The 17,943-nt window shown below is 56.3% G+C and overlaps 1 protein-coding gene and 1 long non-coding RNA gene across 3 annotated transcripts; one reads left to right on the forward strand and one right to left on the reverse strand.

Moving 5' to 3' along the window:
- Positions 1-8,372: 8,372 nt before the first annotated feature.
- H1-10 (H1.10 linker histone) lies at positions 8,373-9,823 on the reverse strand. Its single transcript, XM_017677199.3, has one exon. The coding sequence runs from the start codon at positions 9,495-9,497 to the stop codon at positions 8,859-8,861; it is 639 nt and encodes a 212-aa protein (XP_017532688.1). The 5' UTR covers positions 9,498-9,823; the 3' UTR covers positions 8,373-8,858.
- Positions 9,824-10,057: 234 nt separating this feature from the next.
- On the forward strand, positions 10,058-13,350 carry LOC118973464 (uncharacterized). Of its 2 annotated transcripts, none has more exons than XR_012129072.1 (3): positions 10,058-10,907; positions 11,192-11,767; positions 12,100-13,350. It is a non-coding gene; the product is annotated as an uncharacterized lncRNA (long non-coding RNA). The 2 variants fall into 2 exon arrangements; XR_005062821.2 differs by having other exon boundaries at positions 10,058-10,292.
- The last annotated feature ends 4,593 nt before the right edge of the window (positions 13,351-17,943 follow it).

A 17,943-nucleotide genomic window follows, 5' to 3' on the forward strand; every position in this document is an offset into this window, starting at 1 on the left:
CCGCTCCGTTCCTTTCTCTTGGGGGTGCCCGGAAGACGGGGATCCACAAGACGCTGCCCCAGGCGGCTGGACGGAAGCGGGTCCCGAGGCGACGGGGAGGACAGGACGGTACCGGCCCGAGAGCTCTCACCAAGCGGCCCACTGCGCTCGAGCCGCTGCGTAGACCCTACCCACTGGCGGCGGGGCTCTGGCCGGAGGCCCTATGCAAATCAGGGATCGCAATTTCAACCAATCAGAGGAGCTCAAGCGGCGCGCCTGCTGACGGGAGGGAGCGCGCCGGCGCGGCACGTCCCGCTGCTGGGCCGCGGGGAGACGTGCCCGAGGTCTCCCCGACCGACCCTCGCGGTGGCCCGCCGAGTGCCTAATTCCTCTTCAGAGCGCACGGCCTCCGGCGGAGGAGGCGGGGTTAGCCGCGATGTTCAGTACTTAGCCCCCTGGCGCTGGAAGGCGGCGGCGCCTTCGCTGTGGACTCCGGTTTTGTTTGGGCTGATTTGCGTGAGTTTGGGTGGTTTTACTGAGTTTCAAAACACAGGTACTTACCGTAAGGTTGACTGTTAATGGCTATTTTGTCATATTTGTTTCCAGTTTAATAAACGATAAAAATGAAATTCCATTTGTTTTTCGTTGCTGACTGCCCATTGTCGGGGTTCCAGATCAGTTGGGTGGGGTCTTTGAATTTTAACGTAAGGGAATGGAATGTCCTCAGGGCCACGAATTCTTTCATTTTCACATAAATGTGACATTAAAAGCACGTTCTTGTATCTGAGAACATACTATTTGTAATCTTCAGGTTTACATAAACCATGCCTTAGGCATTTTATTCTGCACTTTTCTGTCTGGGTCATCAGCTTTACTAGGTATTGCCAAATTGCCCTCCAAATTTTCGCTTATTTCAGTGGCATATGAATCACCATTTTCCCACCTTTTGCCAATACTTACGAGAGCAGTGGGGCATCTTGTCATATGTTTTTAAAGAACAAGTGTCTGAGATAGACATGCAGCCTTCATCTGACGGCCTGTATGTGACCAAGTCAGACCAGGGCCACAGCTGTTCTCCAGGGCAGGTGGGACAGCCCACCCATGCGCAGCAGCTCCCTCCTCACCCACACCCCACAGATGCAGCGAGCAGACTTGGCTCCAGACTATAAGGAGATTCTTTCCTGCTTGGCAGCCTTAGAGAAAGTAGAGGGTCCCCAGCACTCCAGGTCCTACTAGACAGGTGACCACCCTCCACTCCTGATCCATCTCCTGCTGCAAAGCTCGTGTGCCTAAAGCCCAACCCTGCTTGTAAAGAGATGGAATAGGCCCAGGTAAGGGAGGTGCTTGGCCAAGGACACACAGCCTATCATAGGTAAACTGAGGACAGATCCAAGGGCCTCTTGGCGTGGGAGGGGGTGTCTAAGCTTGGAGAGCTTGGAAAGATACTGCTTGCTGTGGGAGAGCCTGGAGGGTGGCTTGGCAGTGGGAACCAGAGCGTAAGGGATGGCCTCAGACTCAAAGAGCCCCACCTGGGCCTGCACAGCCTCCCTTCGCTTTTTTAACCAGAGTGAGGAGCAACTAATGGGAAGGGTGGAGCCTCATTCCTTGGGTAAAGGAGCTACGGCGCAGGCTGTATGCGAGAGTCCCTAGAACGTGAAAAACTGACCACGTCTTCTTCTGTGAGACTTGGTTTACCCATCTCAGATTCAGGAGAGTGGATGCTTATAATTGAACTCCCAGGGGCCTAGAGCAAGAGATGCTCTAGGAGACCCAGAGCCTTCTGGGCTGGTGTCCCTCATGTGGAGATGGGTGAGGATCTCCCTTGCATCCTGGAACTCCAGGGAGGAGAGGCATGCTGCAGGCTTGCCAGGCAACACTCCCAGCGGGCAGCAGAAGCTAGAAAACTGTTTGGAGGAGCTGGGGGCATCAGTGAAAAGGCTTAGACAATCAAGCTCGACAGCACAGTAAGTTTGAAAGGGCAGCCTGGCTGGGATAAGGCCCCAGGGCTCCACTCCTAGCCCATAATAGGAGCAGCCAGAAGTAAAACAGGAGCTGGGAGAGAGACAAGAGAAGGTGGGCAAGAAGTGGGGGTGGGCCTCTGGAAACAAGTATCTGCAGGATGCACGGCACAAGGCTCCAGGATCCTCATAACAAGCCCACATTGAGCTACCCTGATGCAGACCCTTAGCACCAGGAGGCTGTGTCTCTGGCTTTTGCCGCTTTAACCTTCCCTCCCTCAGTATCCTTCAAGACACCACCACAAAGGGCTTCTTGTCTTGTGAAGCAGTTGGAAGGGCCATCACAGAAAATCAAGTCAAGCGATCTCAAAGGTGGAAGACTGCGGGCCACGTTGAACCTCACACATGATTTTGGCCCATATGGTATATATGCACGTATTTTTAATTATGGTAAAATACACAAAGTAGTTGCCATCTAAACCATTTTGAATCATACAGTTCAGTAATTAAGTATATTCACATTGTTATGCAACCATTTTCCAGAACATTTTCATCTTGCAAAACTAAAACTCTGGCCACTTAAACACTAACCCCCCTTCCCCCTCCCCCAGCCCCTGGCAGCCTCCATTCTACTTTCTGTCTCTATGAATCTGACTACTCTAAGGACCTCATAGAAGTGGAATCACAGTATATATCCTTTTGTGACTGGTTGAGCATAATGTCCTCAAGATTCATCCATGTAGCCTGTATCAGAACTTCCTTTTTAGGGTGAATCATATTACATTGTATGGATAGACCACATTTTGTTTATCCATTCACCTGTTAGTGGACACTTGAGTTGTTTCCACTTCTTGGCTACTGTGAGTAATGCCGCTATGAACATGGGTGTACAAATATCTCTTCAAGTCATTGTTTCCAATGCTTTTGAGTGTATGCCCAGAAGCAAAAGTGCTGGATCATAGGATGGCTCTGTATTTAATTTCTTAAAGAACGTCCATACTCTTTTCCAGAACAGACACACCATCTTTCACTCCCAGCAGCAGTGTACAAGGGTTACAACCTCTCCACATCCTCACCAACACTTGTATTCTGTTTGGTTTTTCACAGTAGCCCTCTTAATGGGTGTGAGAGAGATTGGTAGATTGGGATGGTTGGTAAACCTTTTTTTAAACTCACATTTTAAAAGTGGGAGGTTTCACCAAAAAGGTTTATAGTTTCCACATAAACTCTCAGATGGTCCCTAGGATGACTGAGCCCCATGTGGGGCCATGGTCCGGCTGAGGTGCGCGCGCGCGCACACACACACACGCACACACACACATATGCCACTAATCCTATCTGGGTAGCTCAAGCCACTTCCCACCTCTGGAGGGAGACTTAGAAACATTTTCAGGTGTTTCTGACACGGTCTGAAAAAATGAGAAGCTCTGACCACACTGAGCCCACCCTGCTGCCTGGCAACTATCAGCAGAACTGGGTAATCACTGCCTGTCTTCAGGTGGAGTCTGCGTCCCCTGCTGGCCAGATTGCCCTGCCTGGCCTGGTGCCTGTGCTCTTCTGTGCCGGTCCCTCCTCAGCCTTATCCCACACACACCCACTGTACAGTGGATCTGCGATGGCTTTGTAATGTATCAACTTGGCTAAGCGGAGCTGTGTTTCCCAGGACTGTCTTACTTTTTGTCTCCCGGTAGGGTGGGCCACAGGGAAGATTCTTGCCAGATTTGGAAGGAAGCAACCATTTTGGTCACCTGTTGCCCATTCACCTCCCCAGTGTGAAGCAGGACCTGGGCCTGCAATTACCCTACTTGCTGTGGATTCTCCTTCAGTCCTGGGACAGGTGTGTGCGTGGTGCACTCCACCAGGCACTATCCATCTGGGCTTCCTCAGAATAGGTTCATGACCAAGGTCAGAGGCAACAAGAACCAACACAAGTTTCGGTCCGTCCTGGGCCCCAGCTTGTGCTAAGCAGGGCTTCACCCTGCTCCTGATGGAGCACCCCAAGCTCCAGCATCAGGCACAGGGACGCAGCCTTACAGAAGCTGCTTACTCAGCCCTGCAAATGTGCAAGCCAGTTTCCTGGAACAAATCCAGTGTGTAGGTGTATATGTGCCTGTAGCCCTACGGTTCTGTCTCTCTGCTGAACTCTGGCTGACAGGGTACCTGAAAACATGCTCTCCATCCCTGCTCAATGCCCTGTGAGTCTACCTGCTGATTTCGCCACTCCCCAGGCTCAGGAGCTTCGTCCACACCTGGGGACCTGTGTTAGTGCTGCTCCAGCGTGGACTGTCCCTACCCAGAAGCTGCTGGTTTATTTGCCCTCCTGCACGTGGCCGAGCAACTCAAAAACAGGGATCAAATCTGATGGGCTCCCATCCCTGCCTCTGCTCAGCTGTATGTGAATGAATGATCGTGGACTAGGCCCATGACCTGAGGCCACATTCTGTCCCCCAGGACCATGCAGCTTTCATCAACCCCACTTTGCAAGTGCAGGGAGCCCAGAAGCAGTTGCTGTGGAAAAGTGGGGGCCGCTTGGCTGCCTCATGACCAGTGGAGCTGGTAGAACAGCTTACGTGCCCTCTGGCCCCATCACCCAACATCCTAGTTGCCTGGGACACATAGATGTCAGTAACCTCACACTGAGTGCTTAGGCTTTCCCCTGAAACAAGTCCCTACTCAGTGCTAAGCCCTGCCCTGCGCAGAGGGACAAGTCCAGCTAGGCTGATCCTCAGAGTTGCCTGGAGCCCCCTTCTATGGGCTGCTAAGGCTGCAGAGCCTAGAAAGGGGCCGTCCCTGTGTCTGCAGGTCTGTCCTAGCTAGGGCCAGGGAGACACTGGATCTGGGGACCCGGAAGGTAGAGCCGAGATTCTGAGGAGGAGGTTCATGGGGAGACAAATCCCAGCCCTGTGGGAGGAGGGAGGCAGTGCTGCAGAAGAGAACACTGCACCCAAGGTCAAGGGATAGAGGCAGGAAAATCCAGAGGCCCTGGCCAGAGGCACTGTCTGCAGACCCTCCCTGGTTAGCAGGTAAGTAAACAAACTCTTCCCTGGCTCCATACACAGATGAGGAATCTGAGGCTTAGAGAGAACAATCTTACCACCAACCGAAGACCACAGTAGAACCAAGCCCAAACCCTGAATTCAGCCTTAGGGGCCCTGGTCCCACTCAAAGCTACTCCTGATCAGTGGATGCATACAGGAGCCCAGACCTGGGCTACCACACCTTTTACAGACATGCTCCTATTTTACAGACAAGCAAAAGCTCTTGTTCCTTTGCCTCCTTGCTGCACCAGGGTCACCTACTCCAGGAAGCCTTCCTCCTGGGCCTTGCAGTGTCACATGCCTCCAATGTTCACCTGGAATTGAGGCTCCCTGAAGCCAGGTCCAAGAGACACAGTAAGTAAATGGTGAATCCTGCATCCCTCAACCCCATGACGGAGCAGACTGTGGTGTCGGAGCAGAAAATACTTGTCCCCATCTTAGTACCTGCACCAGTAAGTTGAGCTTCTGGACACTTTGCTCACTGGGGCTGTCTTGAGGCTGAGATGAAGCCTGTGCAGCCTTCCTCAGAGTGCTCAGCACACACCAAGTGCTCATGTTGGTCTGGGTACTGCCAACTGTTCAAGTTGGGGTACATGTGAATATATGTGAGACCCACCCACAGAGGTGCAGCTTGGCTGAAGGGTCCAAGTGAGCAAGCTGTGAAGAGAGGAGGGGAGGGGACCATGTGTGGAGAGTGGGCCTCTGGGGGAGTGGTTTTGGAGGAAGAGCAATTTGATGGGATAAGGTCCAGGGTGTAAGCGTGGGAGAGTATAATGCATCAAATGGAGGGAGAGACTAGCTTCTAAGTGACAAGTGAATTCAAACTAGCTTACGTAAAAAGCAATGTGTTGTATGCTTGAAACTAATATAAGATTGTATATCAACTATACTTCAATTTTTTTTAAAAAGTCAATATATCATATATCAGTTTATGTGACAACTCTAATGGCTTCAGGCATGGTTGGATCCAGAGGGTCTGTTAATGATGTCAGGTATCTGTCTCTCTATTTCTTGGTTCCAACTCTGTCCTGGCTCCTTGTTCAGGTGGGCTTTCCCTATGTACTGACAAAGGTGGACGTTGGCAACCTGCCCCAGGTCGCTCCTCTTCAGCTATGGTGGAGGGAGGGCAGGTAGAGCTCCTTTTTCTTAATTCCGTAAGTCCCAGGATTGACTCCCACTGAACCCATTGGGGTAAGAGCCCATTTCTGACCCAATCATTATGGCAAAGTGAACAACTGACTCAACACTCATTGGCCAGATCTTCGGTCACACCACCATCCCTGGAACTTGAGGGGTCAGATCCCCTGAGACACATGTGGTCTCAGAATAGGGTGGATTGGGTCGCCAGAGGAAAATACAGAGCAAAGCTCAGAAGTGTGACTGGCCTGCCCCACTGAGGGCTGGCCCACTGGGTGCTCCGGTGCTCTTGGGGTGAAGACAGCGAGCCAGGGGCCCAAGTCTTCCAGGAATGGACAGGAGTGACGGGAGAGGTGGGGACAGGTGGGAGGCAGCAGTGTCAGAACAGGCAGCCGCTGGGAGAGCCCAGGGGTGGGAGCAGCCAAGGGCAGATCTTGGTGGGAAACATGGAAAGGCAGTGCACAAGAAGGGTGACCTGGAGGGTGCTTTGGGGTCCTGGAACTCATGGAATGCCCTCAGAGGACAGTCATTGGGGTGGCAGGCTTTGTTAGGAAAGACTCAGAGAAGGGGACGAAGCTCAGTGTGAACTATGTGGGCAGGAAGGAGCAGCGTCCACGTGCCCGGATCCTCCGTAGCAGCCCTTCCCAACCCTCTCTGAACCTCAGCGCCACCTAGGAGCTGGTCAGAAAGCCAAGTATCAGGTCCCATCACCAAGATTCCAACTTGGACAACTGGGGTGAGCCCAGGTGGCATCTGCACTTGGGTTTCTGTCTTAGGGAAGAAGAGTAGAAGCTGGTCAGGCACAGTACCTCCCAGAATCCCAGGTAGGCAGAGGCCTCTCCTGCTGGTGGCATATTGGCTGGCCCTATAGGCAGTGTGGGACAGGACCTGGGCTGGTGCAATGACATCAGGCACAGCAGGACACCAGGTCCACTGCCCCCAAAAGTAGATGGAGCTGTTACTGATGAGCAAGTGCTCACAACATGGGCTGGTAGGGTGGGCAGAGCTGTCAGACGTGGCTCACCAGAGTCCTGCCATCTCCAACCTACGCCCCTGCCTGCTTCCTGGATGTGCACCAGCAAAATAGCCAAGTCTAGCATGGTGTCACCTGCTTCCCCCGAACGACAGTGCCCGCTGCTGCCATCAGTAACTCACAGTCAAGGCCCCATCTCACTCTCGGGACTTGTGCCTGGAGAGCGGGGATGTGCAGAGGGCTGCATCTGGCTTGGCTCCCTGTTCACTGGGAAGATCAGCAGGGCAGGCATCCATGCTGGTTCTGCCTCTGGCTGCAAGCTCAGGCCCAGCTCAGGACAAAGGGTTTCGCTCTGACAGTTAACCCTGCAGTTCCCCCAGGGAGAAGCCCCTGAGCAGAGGGAGTGGACCTCCTCCTGAGCTGTGGGTGGTTGAGGGGTCTGCACCATGACCATACCCTATATGCCAGAGGGTAGGGACTGCCAGGCCATCAGGAGTATCCGCAGGCCAGGGGCTCTTCTCCAGTGATGCTCCGAGCTCCACGAACCTGCTATTGCCCTTGCCCGCTTCCTGCAGTCTCAACACAGGAATCAAAAAGACCACCTGCATTTAACCCCAGCCCAGGCTTGCCCAGTTTGGTACAAGGATATACCCACTGTTGCAGAACATTCCCCAGCTTCCAACTGCCCCAGTGTTTTGCAGGGTTCTTTATTGGAACATTGATAGGCCTCAGCCTAGTGCCCAACTGGATGAACCTACACCCCTTCTATATGCTGCACACAAGGGTATCCCAAAGCTGCCCAGTTACCTTCCTGGCCCCTGTGCAATCCTGGTTAGTTCAACGGAGAATCAGGGCTTCGCTCAGAACACTTAGGTTGTGGTTGGTGAGCCAGAGCCTAGGGCCTATATACATCTCCGTTATACCTGTCGCAGAACAATTAACTTCTTCAAAGGCCAAGAGCTGGTGTGGCCCAAGAGCTGAGAGGCCCTGACCAGTAAACCTTGTGGTCACCTCAGCCCCCACCCATGGCAGATGGGTTCTTGTTGCGACCAGCCTGTCTCCAGCATCTTTGCTGCCCACAGATCCGGCTGGAGGCTCTTTCAGGGATCACCCAGCCCGCTCCCCTCTTCCCCTTCTCCCCGCCCCCCCCGGTCTCCCCCTAGGGCCGAAGGCCCCAGCTTACTTTGCAAAGCCGCGCAGCTGAGTGACTCTGGGGCCCACCGTCCAACCCGAGCTGCGGCGCCGACCACGCCCAACCCTATTCCACTTAGAAAAAATCGAGAGCGGTTCAAAGGTTTCAAAAATTTATTGTGCCCCCCAAACGGCCGACGGGATAAAGGGTAGCGCCGCACAGCCCCGCGCCCCGAGTCACTGTCGCGCACCCAAAGGCGGGGAAGGTGGGTGACTGGGAAGGGCGGCGCAGCGGCCGTATCCACGCACGCCCAGGCCTGACCAACCCGCGGCCCCAGCCGGGGATAGCAGGCGAGCCACGGCCTTTGGCGCCTTAGGGCGGTAACCATGGCGACAGCCGTTGCTAACGGCGAGAGCCAATAGAGGCGTCGCCAGGGCCGTTTCAAAAATCTAAAGGGGAAAAAAAAAAAACGCTACGACAGCGGGGGATGGGAGGAACATAGAAAGGATGGCGCGGTCCCGGGGCCCCTCCCTGCGGCTCAGAGCGGGCTCGGCGGCCCGGGCCGGGGTAACCGTACAAAATCTACAGACACTTGGGGTAGAAAAAACCAAACCCCGTAAAGACCCCGCAGGAGAGCGCGCTCATTTGCGGCCTTTGGGCACTTTGGGGACGCTAGGCTTGCCCGCCTTCTTCACCTTCTTGCCCCCAGAAGCCGCCGCCTTCTTAGCCTTGTTGCCTTTGTCCTTCTTGGAGGAGGCGCCCTTCTTGTGCGAGCGCTTCTCGGGCTTCTGGCCCTTGGCGGGTTTCTTGTCCGCGCGCCGGAGGCTGGCCACGCCCGGGGCCGCCTTCTTGGCCTTGTGCGCGGCGGGAGCCGGGGCGGTGGCGGGCGCCGTGGCTCCGCGCCGCTCGCCGCCGCCCTCCAGCTTCTTGCGGTTGAGCTTAAAGGAGCCGTTGGCGCCGGTGCCCTTCACCTGCAGGAGCGTGTCGTTCTGCACCAGCGCCTTGATGGAGTATTTGAGGTAGGTGCGCCCATTCTGCTGGTCGAACCACGCCACCTTTTTGGCTTCCGCGTAGATCTTGGCCAGCGACGAGCCGTTGCGCTCGCCCAACCTGCGGATGGTCTCCACTACCAGCTGGCTATACTTGCCAGGCTGATTCTTCTTCTTGTGATTCTTCCTCTTCTTGGACGGAGACAGCACCGCCGAGCCGCCGGCCTTGGCCTTTTTGCCCGCCCCCTCGGCGGTAGTCAGCGGCAGGGCCTCCTCGAGCTCCACAGACATGGTGGCGAGCGGGTTGGTGGCGGGCGGGGCGCGGAAGCCCGGGGGCCGCGCCGGGAAGAGGAAGGCGAGGGGCCGAGGGGGCGCCGGGGGGCTAGGGGCGCGCGGCGGCTCCAGGCGGGAGCGGCCGCGGCCGGACCTGGGGCCGGGCGGCAGGGCTGGGGCGGGGGCGGACCGGCCGGAGCGGAGGTCCCAGGCCGGGGCCGGAGCCGGAGCGGAGGGGACCGGAGAGGAGGAAACCGAAGTAGGGATCGGGCCGGAGTAGGGAAGCCAGCCGGGGGCACCGCAGCTTGCCGGGCGTGCGCGCTGCGCTCTGACGAGGAGAACGCCCCGCTCTACTTTTATGGCTCCGTGGCGGACCACGTTGAGAACAACAACAGCCTGGTCCGGAGCCAGCGCCAACTTGTGCTTCTTGGAGCCCCTTCCCCGGCCGCTGGCTTCCCGGACTGCGCCTGCCCTGCGCCCCTGCGCCCGCAGCGTAGCGCCCCGGGCGGGGCCCGAGCCCGCGGCACCGCGGAGAGGCGGTCTGCGCCCGGGAAGGGCACGGCAAAGGGAAACGGAGGAGTGCACCCTAGGCTGCGGGAGCGCGAGAGGAGGGGGGCACCCTGTTTCGGCGCGAGTAGCACGGGCCCGGGGGTGGGCCCCAAGGCCCGGAGGTCTGCGCCTGGCAGCCAAGAGTGCGCCACGGGCACCCAAGCCCTGGCCGCGTCCGGGAGGCCCCGGGCCTGCCCGCAGAACAAGCTTTAATTCGTCCGAACTAACACAGGGCGCGCCCTCCCGCGGCCGGCCGGGGCAATGGTAAGTGAGCTGGGGCTTCTTCGAGGGGGGTCTCCGCCCCAGTCCAGGAGGGTAACGAATGGGAGGTGCTCTCCAGCCCCGCGCCTGGGGTCTTGTTAGCCTCAGGCGCCCGGGCACCGCTCGGGAGAATCGGGGACGACCGCAGTGCCTCTCTGGGGACATTTCCTAGCCGACCACCCCGCTTGCCGCAGATGCTTCCAAGTGCCCCATTTTGTGGTGCTCAGGCAGCTGCCACCGTTCCCCCAAAACCAAATGGCGGCTTCAGGGTGTGGCAGGGTGGGCGAGTGTCAGGTTGCGACCCCCGGAGGAGGTCCCGCGGGGATGCGGGAGGAGGGAGGGAGGAAGGAGGGGAATTGCTCTTCGCTCCCGGCCACACCCCTCCCCTCGACTCCTCGGAGGGCAATTGAGAGGAGGTCCTGCAGGGAGCTCTCGCGGCAGCCCCACTACTGGTACCTCCGCGGAGGCTTGCGGAAACCTGGCGTCCATGAGCTCCGCTGGGTCCCCCTCTAGTGGGATGCAGAGATGTCAGACTTTTCTCGGAGCCAGAGAAACCTCCGCTTGGGGAAGCGGAGACCACAGAGGGGGCACTCCAAGGAGAGAGCGGACCCCTCTGGGGTAAATGATTTTTGAGGCCTGGACGTGGGGGCCGCGTCAGGGGCACAGACAATAAACAGTCCCCTGTGGCCCGAGCATGGAGGCTTGGGTTGGAGGGGAGGCTAGAGTACTGGGGTTTCAGGGGTAGGGAGAGCTGGAGGCCGTGAGGCCCTGAAAAGGGGAGGCGTGTTTCGGTGCCTTCTGCCCCATCAGGCCCCTCCCAGCCGGCATGGTGTTCCCTCCCCTGCTGTCGGCGCTCAGCCCTTTCCCTTTCACGGCGCTGGCACGGACCCCATTTGCCCTAGGACAAGCTAGTGAGGAAACTCCAGGAATGGAGGAAATCGAGGCCTGGAAAAGGAGACAAGGCGGTGTTTTGCGACGGAAGTCAGGGGTATACGGAGCCGGGAAAGGGCTTGGGCCCTCGGGGCAGTGAGTAGACTTCTCCCCGTAGGAGAAGGAACGTAGATTGCAGCCGGGGCTCTTGCAAAGGCCAAGCCCCTCTCCCAAAGAGGACGACCCTGGGCGCGTGCGCCGTCTGTCCATGACCAGGAAATCCTCCAAGGTGTGAGACGTCAGCCAAGGTGAGGATAAGGCCATCCAAATTTCCTAACGGTGGATTCTGAAATGGCCAGGGTGCTGAGCCCTGGGAGTGGCGCTGGGGAGGAGGAAGGGCCAGCTAAGGGCTGCATGGCTCCTCAGGGGCTGCATGGGTGCAGCAAAGACCTCAGTTGCAAAAATGCAAGGTGTGTGCATGCTGGGCTGGGGTGCGTAGAGCAGGCAGTGCAGGAAGAGAAGCAACGCTGCCTAGACGTGTGGCCCACAGAGGAGTACCTGCCGCGGAGCAGAAGCCATCGAAGAATGAGCAGTCGCACACTGGGAAGGTGGGTAGGGTGGCCCTCTGCGGGCGGGCCGTGGTGTGGAGATGGTGGAAAGGGGACACCCATAGAAAGCTGGATTTGGGGCACCAGGTGGAGGGGAGGCAGCCAGGTGACAGGCCCCAAGGGGCTTGAGCTTGGGTGTCTGAAAGGTCAAAAGGAGAGCAGAGCTGATAGCCATGGGGAGGCATGGCATGGGCAGCTTGGGTGCACCCAGGATGAAATTCCTTCTCTCCTACGGGGAGAAGTCTACTCACTGCCCCGAGGGCCCAAGCCCTTTCCCGGCTTCGTATATCCCTGACCTCCGTCGCAAAACACCGCCTTGTCTTCTTTTCCAGGCCTCAATTTCCTCCATTCCTGGAGTTTCCTCATTAGCTTGTCCTAGGGCAAATGGGGTCCGTGCCAGCGCCGTGAAAGGGAAAGGGCTGAGCGCCGACAGCCGTCACGGGAGTGGTCGCTGGAAATGTGAGTCTGGAGCTGGTTGCAGTGGCATCCGGGGCAGGGATACCTTCCGGAGCCATTGTGGAGGTGATGGAAGCGGCAGGAAAAGGAGGACGGCAGCTTGGGAGACAGAAGGGGAATGGCCCGAGAGGAGTAGGGGAGAGCAGGCGCCGGCCCCAGAGGAGAGAGCTTCGGGAAGGAGGCCTGGTCAGTCCTGGCACAGTGTACAGCCCCAGGGGCCTGGCTCCCCACCAGATGGCCCTTGGCTGGACGTTGCTTGTTTCCACCATTGGTTTTTTTTTTTTCAAAAAAAACAACAAATTAGTTCTGGGCGATTTCAGATAAAAATGCAGCCCTGCTTTCAGACTTCCCTTTAAGAAATGGGAAGATTCCATGTGCTGGTGAGACAGGGACCCTAGATGTAGTCAAAGTAAGGTGAGGGCCTCCGGAGGGGGCAGGGCAGAATATTTGTAGTCAGAGCAATGTACATGCAAAGAAACTCCCAAGCTAAAACTCTATGTTAAACATTGAGCTCTAGAATCATTCTAAAGTGAAATCAGTTAATGTTCCCCAGATAAAGAAGAGTAGCACATGTTTTATTATGCGAATCATTTGTAACCATGTGTAAGATTCACTTTAGCATGCTAAAAGGCCCAGGCCTATGTGCTGTCTTTCCTCCTTCAAATCTGACGGGTGATTCTGCAAACTGAGCAATTAACTTAGCATGCAGACCCAGCTGCAGACAACATGGTAAAAGGCAGGAAGAATTCCATCTTAAAGGTAAAATTGCATTTTAACACCCAGGAAGTTCAAGAGGCAAAATTCTTTAGCAAGTAGATAATACCTCAGCCCACCCTGGGGGCTGGGCAGGCAGCCTTTTGATGTGCTCCCAGACCATGGCACCGGTGTCCCAGAGGGAAATCAAGGCAGGAAATTCCTTATGTTGTTAATTTTTAATATTCAGAAACCACTTAACAAGGCCCCATCCCTAAGTTTTTTCATGTTCTTGAAAAATCCTCAACTCAACTGCCTATAAAACCACCTAGACAACGCACCAACGATGGACTCTCTTGTCCCCTCCTGGCGTGAGCCGGGAGCTCTGTTCTTTCACTTTATCCCTAAATAAAAGCCTGTACCTTGCTCTCCTACCTTGACTGTTTGTGAAGCTCATTCTTCAGCTCCGCAAACAAGAACCCCGGCATCACTGGGGGGGGGGCTGCAGGTGTGGGGCCTGAGCCACAGTCACCGCCCCTGGGTGCCTGGCAGGGCTCTTGGCACCTGGTCAGTGAGGGAGTGGGTGTGGCCAGCATGTGTCCGAGGAAGGGCTCTCCAGCCGTGAGGGAGGCCTGCGGCAACTGGAGTTGACAGTTGAGGAGCCGTGATAGGGAGACCCCTGCAGGCAGGCTGGTGTGGCCCAAGCCATGGGGGATAATGCTGGAGACAGTTCAGAGTCCTTGACAGCCTGGGAGCTCCGTGGCTGCCTGGGGAGGGGTGCTTTTGCCAAGATGGGGGCTTCCTGTGGACCTGGGCTCAGGAAGATTAATTCTAGGCTTTGGGAGCTAACAAGACCGAGTGGGTTCATCCCACTGTCCTCGTACAGAGAAGCAAACTGAGGCCAGGGGAAGGGGCATTGGTGCCTCCATCTGATTAGGACTGTATGGCTGGCCTCCTGCCAGTCTTCAGGGCTACTTCTCAAACCCCGCACCCCCAGATAGACCCTGCCACCCCTCAAAGGAAACGAGAGGTGGGGAAGGCCTCAAGTAGCCAATGAAAAATGATGAAATCAAGAAAAAGGAGCATCTGAAAGTGGCCCCGGCCCAGCCAGTCTGGAGGAAGCTCGGGGCCCCTGATTCCTGAGGGTGCTAACCTGGGGCGACCCTCTGTCCCTAGGCGAGCTGGTCCAGTCCCAGGGCTGCAGACACCACCCACACCCTGACGTCTGCCCCTCTCCTGACCAACAGGCTCTGGCATCCAGCTACTCGCTGTCGTCTGCACTGGGATATGTGAAACCCATTTCTTCTGTGTCATGGTTAAACCAGAACTCCTAACCTGTCCCTTCCCAGAGTTTCATAGACAGTTCTGGTTAGCAAGCACGTGTGATCCCCCCCACCACCGCCCCTGGATTACTTTTTCCCTCTACCATTGCAGCCAAACCTTTGGTTTCTGTCAGGTCCACCCCCAAGCAGGTCCCACCTCCCCCAAGCCTCTCCTCCCCAGGCTGCGGTGCCCCCCACCCTTTCACTCTGGCCTCTCCACATGGCAGCAGAGGACGCGACTAACACGAGGCTGACCCCCAGCAGCCTGCCTCTCCAGCAGGCGTCCAGTGGTTTGTCATCAGACTTAGGATAAATCTGCACTCGGCCACACTGCCTTTTTATTCCTTTCGTGCACCCAGGAGTTCCCAGCTCAGGACCTTTTCATGTACTATGTGGCTGTCTACTTTCATTCAGATCTCAATCTGTAAATATCTCCCAGCCCCTTACTAAAACACCTTCCTAGAATTCCTATCCTGGAAACCTACCATCATCTGACCGTATTTTGCTGATATACTCATGTACTGGCTGCTCTCTTAAGAGCAGAGCTGGGTCTGCCTTGCTGCCTGCTGGCTCCAACCCGGGGCACACCCTGCACTACAGAGACAGTCCTGCTCACTGCTGCCTGGGCCTGGGCACCACTCAGGTTTGCCTGCAGCACAAAAACAAGAAGGTGGACTGGGAGTGAGGAGCTGCTGCTTTGGCTCAGATCGTGGCACTCCTGCAACCCCCATGTGTGACCACCCCATGCCCCCTAAACTGCCCAGCGTGGGCTCCACAGTTTGTGAAAAGGGGTTGGACGTGTGTCATTTGAATGACTCTTTAGCTTTACCATTCTGATTCTGGACTTCTGAACAGAGGAAATGGACCCACAGTAATATAGCCTGGCTGGTCCATGAGACACACAACAGAGGCCCATGTGTCTGGGGAGGAGTAGGCTGGTCTGGTAAGAAGTCTCTGGGCTGGTATTGCAAAGCCTTTGGCTCTGGGCTGGCTCCTGTGATTCTGTGGGCCTCAATGTTACCATCTGTAAAAGGCATTATGTGCGCAAAAGCTCAACAGGGCTCCTCTGCCTTAAAGGTTGCTGGAGGCCTGGGTGGGAGTCCCCAGTGTGGGAGGCTGAAAGGTACTACAGGAGCCACCAGCCTCAGGGATGGGGTCCAGAGGCCCTTTGCCTGAGGGCCCTTGACCAAGGAAGGCCCATTGGCTTGGGCCAGGCTGATGAGGGCCAGTCTGCCTCCCGAAAATGTGTTTTAAACCCAGAGGTTGGCTCCAGCCTAGGCCTGGACTGGAAGAGGGGACAACAGGGCCCAGTTTGGGATTTTAAATGTGCAAAGAGGCTTTTAGGGCTTTTCAGCATTTACTGGGAAATTTACCAGAGGAGAATTTGGGGAAGGTTGCCTTCAACATGCAAACATGTATTGTGAAGTCCTGAATGGGGATGATCTGGCTCCTTCACCCACTGCAGCCCAAGGGGCCTGTGGCTGTGATGAAAACCTGGGCAGACTGCTGGAGATCAAAGAAGCAGTGGAGTTGACGCCCAGAAGATGCAAAAAAGACACAGAGAAATCAGAGTGCTTGGAGGCTCAGCTGCTGAGAAGGCGAAAGGGATGGCTGCCTTCCCACCTCCACTTCTCCTGCCAGCATGTAGGGCTGGGTCCCAACTGCAGGCTCCCATGCCCTGGGTGCCCTCAAAGCAGGAGTCCCCAAAGGATTCTGATAGAAAATAATTTTTAAAAGAATGGACTTTAAGTAGTGTTCTTCATGGAAGAAACCAGACCTGTGAGGGACACAGCATTAGTGCTGTTTTTACCCAGAATCATGTTAAGGGATGAGCCCTCAGTATCAAGCTGCACAGGTTCACATTCACACGTCTGCATCGGGCCTCCAGCGAGGATGTCACCTAGGTGCCCCGGGGACTGTGGGTGCCCACTAAGAATGCCCGACCTAGAGATAGGTCCTGAAACGCTGACCATGCTGTGGGTGGTTGGACCTGTTGCCTTGAACAAGATCAGTCACACATCTCCAGAAGGACTTGGCCACCACACCGTCAGTGCTCCAAGGGCCGTGATGACGGCTGGTCTGAGCCGTGGCGCAGGAGGCAGCAGGGGTAGGCCAGGCCTGTTGGAAGACATGCTGGCCTTCCCTTAGGCCTTTTGTTTCTCCTTCTATTTAAAAGCCTGTTGGCTTTTTTTTTTCTTAGTAGATTCAGGGTATAACACCCGAACAGAAGGGTGTGAAGCTAAACATGGTCCGCAGCCCCGTGAACCCCCCTGCCAGGGCAGGGCCACAGTTCACATTGGGGCTCTCGTGGGCCCCACCAGCACAAGGCGCCTGTACCCACACCCCTGCATTTCCTCCACAAGGATGTCACACACACTTGGTCCACATCCTGCTCTCGTCACCTCTGGTCTAAATCACATTGTGTGCGTGTGACTGCTGCGGTTGCAGGGTGTCCCTTAGCCTGGTTGGCCGTGGATACCTCTGTCCTGTTGCCAGGCACACAGTGCCAGCCCAATGCTGAGACTGTCCTTTTGCAGCCTGGGGCTATCTACAGGATTCACCCTTAGCAATGGGGCTTTTCTGCCACCGAGAGTTAACTTGTGATGACCTGTGGCCAGGTTGCCCTTAGAGCACCCAATCCCCCTTTTCCCTCCCTGTGCCTCTGTCTCCAGCTGGGTCCTGTTTGGGGCACCAGCATCACTCAGGTGGGAGCACTTGTACCTCAGGATTCCTTTTTCATCTCTTTCCTGTTCTGTGACTCCACCCAGCTTGGTCTGCAAGCCGCCCACCCCATTTCAGATGCTGCCATCAGTCCCCACCTAACTGCCCTCTCTGGGCCAGGGCACAGTCTTGCCCAGCAGCTTTTCTCAGGGGCTTGAAAGGGACCTGACTCCAAGCCCACTTCATGTCAGGTGCCTGCCTGCTTTTCTAACTTCATCTCCCATTCTTCCCATCAGAAGCCTCCATCTCTAAGCTCTGTGCTCTCTAGAGACCTGACCACTTGCCCTGGGGTCCTGGGGCTCCTGAGGTCTCGGCCTGGCTCTCCAGCCTGTGTGCACACTGCCAGCTGGGATGAGGGCGAGCGGATGGAGGGAGTGAGCAGCAGAAACTAGGAAATGATTTCTCCAGTCCCCAACCTCAGATAAGTGCTTGGCATGGAGTTGGGAGCTCTGGCCAGGCTCACCCTTGGGTGAGAACAGTGGCGAGAAGCCCAGAGGAGCTTCAAGAGGCTCCCAGCCCCTGCTGCGGCTGCCTTCAGCACAGGGCCTTCCTTTACTTTGGGGCTGAGGGTTTCCTGGCACATCCCTGAACCTTTTCCCACTTGAATGCCAGTTTACAGGCTCAGAGAGGGTGGTGGTGGCCCACATGCACTCCCAAGGGCCCTGGGGTCTGTCCCCTCCAGGAAGTGTCAGCTCTGTGGTAGGAGCCTCCCCCTCCAGGTCTCAGAGTCCACAGCCGGGCAAGGGCAGAGTTGGCTTCTGCCTCAGACCCGTTGTAGAGCTGGGCATCTCTTCAGAAGCCCCAGGGTTTGAGGCCCAGGAGTTGGGATAGTATCTAGAGACCATTCTGAGAGGGGGCTTCGGTGACCAGGACAGTACCTAACAAACAGAGAAACAATCTTTCAGAGTCTTCCGGAGAGGTCAGCCGGGGCATCCTGTGCAGGTGGCTGTGGCAGGACCCTTTGGGGCCGAGGCCGGGCAAGGG

This window comes from Manis javanica, chromosome 3, assembly GCF_040802235.1.
Source record: "Manis javanica isolate MJ-LG chromosome 3, MJ_LKY, whole genome shotgun sequence".
Taxonomy (NCBI): Eukaryota; Metazoa; Chordata; class Mammalia; order Pholidota; family Manidae; genus Manis; species Manis javanica.

Bases quoted from the DNA above. Each gene is read 5' to 3' on its own strand.
- H1-10 (XM_017677199.3), bottom strand. From the start codon at position 9,497: ATGTCTGTGGAGCTCGAGGAGGCCCTGCCGCTGACTACCGCCGAGGGG.